Genomic DNA, 10614 nt, shown 5'->3' with positions numbered 1-10614 from the left:
AAAAATTTTAATTCAGATTCACATCTTAAAATTATAACAGGAGTTCAAAATTAAAGGTGAGGTAAGTAAACTTCCATTGTAAAAAATCTTTCTCCAACTCTGAAAATTCAATCTAATCAGAAACTGCAAAATTATCCCATCTGCAATACCATCCACAGCTTCAAAAATATACCCACAGAAATCATGAATAACTCATTACGCGAAGTTGCTAATTACAACTAACGCTAAACAGAACTTTTCCCATCCCATTGCCCAAAAAGGGACCGCTAAATCCCGTCCCATATACAAGGAAATTCTATGGCTTCGACATGTTTTGTTAGACGCTTCCAAGATATATTCTCATAGACGAAAATTTTTGGAATCGCGATATTCGACTTGACCTAAGTTGGATATCTGTTGCAAGTAATTAGGCAGGCCTCCTACATTGCCTAGTGTGACACAATCTAACGAACTAAGCTATTGTGATGGAAGGATAAATCATATAGACAGTATAGAGCAGTGGTTATCAACCTTTTTTCACTTCATTTCTCCCTTCAAGAATTCTCCACCTCTGTGCTGTTCCCTTTTAACTTTTCTCTAAAATTCCATATTCCGTAATAAAAAATGGTAAAGAAGGATCAAATACATCAATTCATTAAATGTTGATGAATAAAACCTTTCATTTAGCCTACCCTACAGGATCTAAATTTATTTGAAACTTGATAGGAAATGTCAATTTACTTAGCAAAAAATTCAACAACCTCTACATATATTATAATACATCAGCAGGAAGGCTAAATTAGTTTATTTTCACTCAGATGAAACTTTTTTATGGCGGGGCAAAATGGTGATTTTTATATAAACAAATTCTAACAATATTTAAAGATAATTAGTTTGTAACAATCTCCCAGGCCCTCCAAATATTCTTGTCATGCCATGCACCCTGGTTGAGAGTTTCTTTCACATTTCTGCGCCATGACTCAGTGACAAAAAATTTAAGTGATATTTGTAATATCTGAGGTTTGATCATCACTTGCTACTCTCCCATTTAACCGAGCTGTAAATTGGCAACAAGGTTTTACTGGAAAACAAAGTCCCATGGTTTACTATGCAAGCGTGTCCTCTAAACATATCCGGAATGACTAATGATATACGACTAACTGACGATATACATGGATGGCACCATTTTAGGTACTTGAGCATGATTCTGTCAAGCTAATGTCTTAGGATATATTTAGAATCACTCAACTATGATATTTCTCTATACCATCCTTAACCCCCTAAAGAGTGTGGTATACAATACTGTGTAAAGTACGAAACACTGGTTACAGCGGTTATAAAATTGATTATCCAAACGCAGACCTATCATAGTTATCTTTAAAAATAATTTATTGCTAAATAGGCCTATACAGCAAACATGAAACGGGCAAACTTTGTATCATGGTTCAATCTAGGTCATGACTAGGAGAAAAAAAAAAAAAAAAAAAAAAAAAAAAGGACATCCGAGATGGCTATGAATAGGCCTACCGCGAGTGCTCTAAATGCCAAAGCACGTCCGTTTGTATTCATTTATTAGTTATCTTTATTATTATCATTACTAGCAAAACTACAACACTAATTATAAAAGCAGGATGCTATAAGCCCAAGTAGCCTACTCCATCCGGGAAAGGAGCCCAGTGCATAAAGGAAATACAGAAATAGCAAAGAACTATATATGAGAAATAATAAAAAGAAATGGAATATCCTAAAATCAATGACATTAAAATGGGAATGCCATATGTAAACTGTTAAACGAGACTTATTTCAATATGTTCAACAAAACAACATTTTAAGCTTGTGAAGCTCCGCCGATTCAATTGCCAGATTAGGAAGCTCATTCAACAATCTGATCACAACTGCAATACAACTTCTTGAATACTGTGTAATAATATTAAATCTTTTTGATGGAGAAGGCAACACTATTATAATTGACTGCATATCTAGTACTACTTCAGGATGGTACAGTCTGAGAAGATATGGATGCAAAGAATGGTCGAAATTATGAAAAACCTAAGCAACATACGCAGATAACTGAGTGATGTTTCCAGAGATTAGTATTCAGATCATGATTAAGGAATTTAAGAGACCACAAGTTTCTGTTCAACAAATTAAAGTGAGAAATAGCAACTGAAGACCACACACGAGAAAAAGATCTAAAGCATGGAAGAATGAATGAATTTAAACATTTCCTCTGGATAGAATGATCACTGAAAATCTTTAAGAGACTTTCTCAATATGTCAATTTTTGGTAAAATTTATTAAAAGTAAATCCTCAAACATGAAACACATCTAGAATTTTAAATTCAATTTTTGGTAAATTTTAAGAAACATACCGGATGTGTTTATTAAAAGTAAATCTGCAATCGTAAATCACATCTACAATTCTAAATGAATTGTATACATTCAAAAAAGACATTGTCAAGGCAAAGATCTGTATGATGTGGAGCCGCTGTTCTTGACCTACCTACAATAATATTTTGAGATTTGTTAGGATTCAGATTCATCCCCCATATAATCTTCATCATGCTCTAATTTTAGCTATATATCTACTTCAGAATTCAGTATTTACAGGTCTACTTTCTTGGGATGGAATTGATGCAAAGACTGTGATATCATCTGATATACAACAAACCTGTTTTCTAGGCCAAACCACACATCATGAGTATATAGTATGAAAAGTAGAGGGCCAATAACACTACCCTGAGGAACACCAGCTATTACATTTCTATAGTCACCATGGTGCCCAACAACAACTACTCTTTGCAATCTATTGGATAAGGGAGTTATAGAAATGAAGCAGTAATCAGCAGGGTTAGAGCTACCAAAAGTCATTTGCTTAATAGAATGTCATTATCAATTCTTCAACAAGTGCACATAGAACCTCTTCTTGCTCACTTGCAAAAAGGCACATTAAAAGCTAGGAAATCAGCTGTCTAAATAAAAAAAAAAAAAACACGGAAATATACCATTTGGGTCTACACCTCCATAAGTATCAAGGTCCAGTAAGTTTTAATTTCATGGGGCCAAAATCCTAAAGTAGCTGTACTTTGCTTTTGAAAAACAGGAATGGGGAAGATTGAATTTCTCAGTATTCTGTTTACTGTCAAACACACAAGCCAAAAGGTGTTCCTTCTCCTTTGCACAGTGAGAGGTAGACCCATCTGGTTTAAGCAAAGGAGGAACTGTTAAGTCCACACTAAAGAGTGCATGTTAGAGGGTATTTCACCAGTGATTTTGGGTTGTAGCAGAAAGGGTTTCTTCTATGGTCAAATGGCAATTATAATTGAACAAGGGTTTGCCCTTCATTTGTCATCGAAACGCACAAGCACAAGAAGTGACGCACATCAATTATATTGACCAGATTTTCTTAGAATAGAATAAGAGGCTCAATCCCTGTATATAACTGTGAACAATTCAAAGGCAAAAAATGACTGGAAATGCCATTCCAGTCTGCTGGGGATTTTAAAAATATCTTGAAAGGATATGAAACATCAGGGACAGGCTGCTGAATTTTAATCACTAATGAAACCAAGGCAAGATCAGATGTCTTAACTGGAGATAAACCAAATGGTAGCCTGAAAAGTCCAAAGTTCTTAAACAAATTCCCTGCAGCCAACTCACTTCAGTGTTATTCTCGATGAGATCACGGGATCCTAAGAAGGCCATAGGCTATATCAAAATCTGCCAAATAGACTCTATTGCAATGATCTCATGCTCAAGTCTGCTGTAGAGGCATGGTAGGTTGAAAACTACCTCATCTGAAACCGAACCTATTGCATTACAGATCCTGATGGGACAAGCTGCCAGGGGAAATAGAGAATCTCCATGGTCTTTTAACATTTCTTCGGGCAAGAACGCTAGGAGAAACTCTACAGATCATAGCTAATGCCTGCACAACCAATGTGCCTAGGGCCTCCAATGGTTCACTGTTCATGAAAATCCTAACGAGGCATTATGGCACGATTGTGTCATTGAGAGCATCTAAGGTTGCCTTTCCCCTTCTTTCGAGGGAAGGCAGGGGTCTATGAGACTATTAACCTCAAAAGCAGGTGCAACTTCCCCACACTGGTGGCAATACAGTTTGCCTTCTCCTGCTCCAGAGCTGTCGGGAAGGATGACAGGGGAGGGGGAGATGACTTTAAAAGTTTTAAAAACATTGCTCTTGTAGCCACAGCCATTCACCAGAAGGCTGCGCCTGAGGTCTTTCTCATTTCCTCTCCGACTCCGAGAAGGAACGATCTAGACCTGTAACTAGAACATACCTTGAAGATTCCACTAGGTGATCGATGAGAGCTCTGTTGATGGTCTGGAATTTCCAAGAGAGGAAGAAAACCCCCCAAAGTGAAGTACCTAGTGTCAAAGGTTGTACCTTTTGACCTCTGTAGCACCATCTAAGTTGTGCATTCTCTACACTCCTTTGGTGTGCACCTCAACAAAAGGGGGACAATCCGGATGACGATGCATTCAAAGTAGATGGCTATATCGAAAAGTGCGTCTGGCAACGTGCACATGCTTGTACAGAAGGTGATTCTGGGGTAGCACGCTTAGGAGAGACGTCTGGCAGACTTGCCTGTAAGGAAATGGAGTCTTGGGCATAATGTCTGGGAGACTCATCTATAAGGGAGGTGCGCCTGGAACACGTCTATTAGGAAAATGGATGTGGAAGACGTTTGTCTGGCAAGGCTTGTCTAGAAAAACTCGTTAAAAGAACTGCTTCTAGGAGAAACAAGAACTGAAGTCGTATCAACTGCAAGCGAAACTCCTGGATTAAGCATCTGCTAGACGAAGCGTGTCTGGAAACGCGCGCTGGTGAATTGTCTCCTGGTCTGGATGAAGTAGACTGCCTATTAGAGGCGCATCTACAATCCACCTACGAAGAACCAGAATCTGCCATAGGTTGAGGAACAAAACCAAAGCGTGCTCCATACAGCTTCTTTGTTGGTAGCGATGGACAAGCACTCACTTCCTGGACCTCCTATCTGAAGAAGCAGGAACTGAAGGGAGCTTCTCTCGAGAAGGGCACCTACGAAAATCCTCTCGAAGGTGGACTGGAGACTACTGCAGGCTTTTCGGAGACACCGAAGGTGCGTCTGTAGGAAGGTCAGGTCTAGAAGTTCCAAGGCAATCTGAATAACGATCTAGCAAAGGTTGCCTAGCAACTTTAACAGAACACTCTGAGGGGTTAGAGTGCTTTAGACAGGACCACCTGAAGAGGCAAGGCCCTGAGCTCAAAGCTGAAGAAGGCACATGCAGTCGCTTGCAGGTCCTTGTATGTGGAGAGTCCCTTCCCAGGGGAAGAGTGCCTGGGAGACAAGTCTCCCCTGAAGGTCTGAACAAGTTGTGAGAGGGAAAAGCGGATACTGTATCCCTGAGAGTCAATGACTTCTCCGGAAGGAGCTGCGACGTGTGGGAGGGGGCTTCCAAGAGAGCGACCTAAAGGCTCCATCATAAAAAGCAATCTGAAATAACACTCCCCTCAGGAGGAATACCCTATCGTTCCCTGAGAAAAACGGGAAGGACTCCCTACCTCGAAGCTAGTCAAGGTTAAAGGGCACCCTTTTTGGCAAAATGGCCTCCTCCAATGGGATAAGAGTGAAGGGGAAGTATTGGTGTTAGAGTGAGAGGTTGAGGCTTAAGTGGCCTCAAGGATGACTTCAAGGGCAAAGAAATTCTGTCTGCCACTGAAGACTGTTTTCCCAAGGATGAGCATTACTAAACTTGAGACTTGAGAAGGTCTCCAAGTCCAGTCCCACCAATCACAAGACAGGGACGTATCCAAAAGGCTACCAACACACAAACTTGTCACAAGAAGCCCTTACCTGAGATCAAATCCCCTGTACTTAAGCCTAAGATGAAAAGATTACTTCTTTCACAAATCATAAATACATTGGAAAAGAAAAGAATAACAAGATTAAGTTTTCTAAAATTCTAGTCAGCAATAACGTCTGTTCTCACTGACGGCTGCTACCTAAAGGTTTAGTCAGTGGACCAGCAGGAGGGGATACCTCCAAGTTACATGGAGGTAACTACAACTGGTTATTGAAATCTCATTAAAAATTTTAATTGCTGCAATCCAGCTTTGCTGTTATCATTCTCCTATATATATTTTGTGGGAACAAATAAATATCATGCTTACGTTACTGTAATTTGTTTTTAAATTACTACCTGGTATATTTAATAAATATACAAAAGGTTATTTTATTGTTTTATCATCTTATTACACAATAGAAACATACAAAAAGAAAGCCATAGAGACTGCGCTAGTGTTTACATTTTACTTGCAAATCAAATCAGCTGAATTGAAAAGTAGTATAACTGCAGGATTAATAAGAAATTGCCAATCAAGCCATAGCACAGTCATAGACCAGTGTTAATAAATGAATCAGAAACATGGACTCTCATATAAAGAGAGGAAGTAAAGCTTGAGAGAACAGAAATAAGAATGCTTAAGTGGATTATGGGAATATCACTGCTAGAAAGATTGGAAAATTATGAAATAAGAAGAATAGCAGGCATAGTAAAGATTACAGAGGTTATGAGTGTCACAAATGAGATAGTGTGAGCATGTCTTGAGGATAGATGTTGTATACGGAATGAGGAGGACTTGGAAGGAACTAATTAAGGGGGAAGATGGAGAGGGAGGCAGAGAATTAGATGCCAAGATAAGGTGAAGGATGAAATGGAGAGAAGAGGTTTAGTGGAAGAGGATGCATTTGATATAAGGCATAGGAGAGGACTCATCAGGCAACCGACCGCTTAATGTAGGGATAACAGTGTGAAAGAAAAGTAACTAAATATTACGTGTTACGGTAATTCGAATTTAAACTACTGTAATTCAATTTTAAATTACTGCTTGATATGTTCAATAAATATACAGGTTATTTTGTTTTATTATACCATTAGGCTACTCTACAAAAACATACATAAACAAGTAGCTGCAAGTACTGCAGTCGTGTTTACACCTAACTCGACAATTGAATCGGCTGACTAGAAGGGTTGCTGTAAATATTATACATACGTTACTGCAATTAGTCTTTAAATTACTGCTTGGTTTATTCAATAAATATCAGCTTGGTTTATTCAGTAAATATGACAAATTTGGAAATATTTTGTATTTCTCCAAACTGGCAAATGCCCCACAAAAAGAAGTACTGCACTGTGTATGCTTTGTACATAACGTAACTTAATGTACACCTAACTAATTTTCCCAACCCCAGTGGGACCCCATGATATACGACTATTAAAAAGCTAAGGGGTGAATGTAGTTCCTAGGGACAGGTGCATTCTTTCTTATTACTTGTTAAATAGATTTTATTTATGGGGAAGCTGTTGTTTATCTTGGTCTGAAATATCATATGAAGCTGGTTTTAGGATTTAAGAAATACAGTACTACGATTTAGTATTTCTTTGGGAAGCAAACACAGACATATGGCAGTCGCCAAAACAACTCCCTCCCCGGGTAGGTAAGGACATGGCTCCTAAGTTAGGTTAGTTAAGAAACCTTAAGTAGGGAACTTTAGGTTAGGTAGTGTTCTTGTGCTTGTTTCCTCTTTAAAATGTATTTTTTCAATCATAACTTTGAAATTTTACACCCAGTCTGTCCCAACAAACTACAAAGGCTCCAAACGCTAACTTCCAATAAAAAAAAATTCATATTTATAAAAAAAATTATCTAAAAACTGCATTATGAAATGCTTCATTCAACAGTGCCCTATTTTCCTTGTGATTATTGATGAATGCACTGTAAAAACAACCCAATATGCATGAAAGGGGCTAAATATTTCTTGCAGGTGTTTAAAGTCACTCGTGTGTGGGAGTAGCAACAGCCAAATAGTAATATAATTCTAATGGTGGAATAGGTTTAGGTCATTAGGAACCACCCCTAAAACTGAACCCATTACAATTTCACAATTTTTCATTAGCTTATTCACTAAGATTATATATCTTTCCTATATGATGATACACTCAAATGCTTTGGTCAATTAAACATACACATCACAAACCCTAATCTTAGTCTATGTGATATATATCTGGTGCTATCTTGCTTTTACAGCTATATATATATGGCCATACTGAGAAAGGATGTATATTCAAAATTGACAGCAAAGTGCAAAAATTGTAATAGTGACCATGAGCCAAAAAAATGCACTTTGAATTTCATCAAGAGTATTAATTATTAAACTAGTAAAAAGATACTGTACTGAACATAAGGTGAATTCAAAGGATTGCAAATATTTGGATAGGAAAATGGGAGTAGGCCTATATGCAACTATTGACAATGGATACTATTGTAATGCTAATATTTCAGATTGTGAGTTAAACAGATAAAAGAAATTTCTTTTGATATTAACAGATTATCTCGCATTTACTAAAACTTTTAAATTAGACACAGTATTGTCGTTCATAGACATGGTGTGATTTCAGTTTAGTAACTTTAATTGATATATGAGGTATAACTTTGTAAGCTTCATTTACAAATTGGTGTGATAATAAAATACTCTGATGACGAAACAAAAAAACAGTAAATAAAATAATTAACTAAGGCCAATGGTCCAAGCTTGGGTTAAATTCATATATTTTCCTTATCGAATTCAGTTTTGGCTGGTTATTAGCCTACTGCCTACATAACCTCGGCCAGGCTACCCAAGTAGCGATTAAAATACACCTAGCACTACTTTACTTTGGTACTGTACAGTATATGTTGAGGAATGAAAGTAGCTTTATGGATGGATGCTGATCAGACAAACAGAAAAGCATATTTCAATCCCTTTATATATTTCTCGGCCGACTTGCATCTGCCACTGTGTTGACAGTCATGAAAACACTGGATATGTACTAGCATAAGGTACCCCCAACCTAACCTGACTTAGGATTAACATGTCCTTGCTTACGAAGTGAAGGGGAGAGGCAACTCATGCAAACCCTTCATTCACATAGTAGTATAGTCAAATGCAACAAATCCTAGATATGTCCGTCAATTGCAGCAAATGCCATAATGGAAGAAATCACAGGGCTTCATGAAATTTTGACGATTTTAATTTATGAATACTCAGTAAGGCAAGTTGTGATCAGCGATTTCCAGATAGCCTACTGTACATTGAGCAACTCTAATTCTATACAATTTTCTGATTGGGAGGATATAGGATGAAATGGGCGACCTGTCCGCAAATCTACATACTACCCAAATAGAGTAATTTCTAAAATTTGAGTAATTTCTAACGCAATGCTATACGGTAGGCAATGGTCACTGGGAGGTTTAACAAAATTACGCTTTGGATACGGGATACATAAGGACCTGGATCATCTGTGAATTCCGCCTTTGATACGAAGACTTGGACCTAAAATTACATTGACCTTGCTTTCCCCAAGCCAAGGCCTTAGCCTATGATTATTTGGGACGATTTTTTTTTTATCAAAAAAATAACTAACTTGTTACGGCATACGCTTTGCTTCAAGTAAAACTAATTATGTTACGTCTGTACATTATCTAATCGTTGGCAACGTTCTTTTCCAGAACAATCCTACCGCTGTAGGAACCTCTCCCGAGATGACCTGTCACATCCCTTGCAACATCACGCAAAACAGGTCAAAGTATGTCAATGGGAATTTTTAAGCAGCAATAAACTAAAACCAACATTCATCTTAGTTTAGCTTACCTTTTTCACTATCATATTTTCCTAATGTAGTATACTGCTGACCATGAGGATTATGCGCTACTGAAGGTACAACACCAAAAACCAGTCCAACCACACAAAACAGAACAATAATTGAACTCCCGCTGGGGCATTTTTTCATGAAAGGCTTCATAGCTATATAATTTCGTTTCACAACACTCTCATAATCGATTTATATGAAGAAATCGAGTAAAAGGATCAAAATTTCGTTAATTCCGTACGAGAGAAAGTTGTAGCTATGACCGTGGTCTCGGTTCATATACAACTGACTTGCTATTAAAGTTAACGTGATGGTAGCGTTTGCAACATACGTAATGTTTTAAAAGAAGAAGAAATCACAAACTGTTGAATGTCTTGAAATACTTATTTTTAAATCTTTATACTTTGTATCTACTGACACTTTATATCATTTAATAATGGGAATTATATAATTATTTTACAGCTGCTCGCATAAACACTGATCTATATATACAGACTAGACTGCGCCATTTTATAACTGGTGGTCCCTCTACAGACGTCTACGAAGCGAAAGTTTCAATTGAAGAACCATCTTACCACTCCAGATACAGTACCCGTTCACCAAAGAAATTTGTTACAAACTCAGTAGAACGTGATTTACAACATGTATTGTTATTTCTGAATCTTATAACTAAATTGATGATTAATCATTCATTCAGGCCACTTTTACTGCCAGAAAAGTAATGTAGCCCAAATCAAAAAGTGATGGTAGCGTTTATAGAAATGGTATAAGTTACAGTAACATGTACTCCCGATTTTCTCAGATTAATATACTATATGAGACAATAAACAAGATAATGTACAGAGGGTGAATTTAAGGCATTGCAAAGCTTTGGATGGAGAAATAAAGAGTAGTCGTAATTGCTCGTAATATATACAAGTGTTATTGTTTTGAATTGATCAT

The 10614-nt window shown here is 37.3% G+C and overlaps 1 protein-coding gene across 15 annotated transcripts in view; it reads right to left on the bottom strand.

The window, feature by feature from the left end:
• Positions 1 to 9979, bottom strand: part of Stim (stromal interaction molecule) — a 376699-nt gene extending 366720 nt beyond the window's left edge. For 10 of the 15 annotated variants that reach the window (XM_068384528.1, XM_068384513.1, XM_068384536.1 and 7 more), the window contains exon 1: positions 9675 to 9978. In XM_068384528.1, coding sequence (XP_068240629.1) covers positions 9675 to 9825 — 151 coding nt within the window. In that variant the 5' untranslated portion in view covers positions 9826 to 9978. Of the gene's footprint in view, positions 1 to 9674 lie in introns of all 15 variants that reach the window. The other 5 variants (XM_068384428.1, XM_068384493.1, XM_068384551.1 and 2 more) reach the window with 2 other exon arrangements.
• Between the last annotated feature and the right edge of the window lie 635 nt (positions 9980 to 10614).

The sequence above is a fragment of the Palaemon carinicauda genome, chromosome 1, assembly GCF_036898095.1.
Source record: "Palaemon carinicauda isolate YSFRI2023 chromosome 1, ASM3689809v2, whole genome shotgun sequence".
NCBI classification, from domain to species: domain Eukaryota; kingdom Metazoa; phylum Arthropoda; class Malacostraca; order Decapoda; family Palaemonidae; genus Palaemon; species Palaemon carinicauda.
This window is presented reverse-complemented; position numbering and strand designations above follow the sequence as displayed.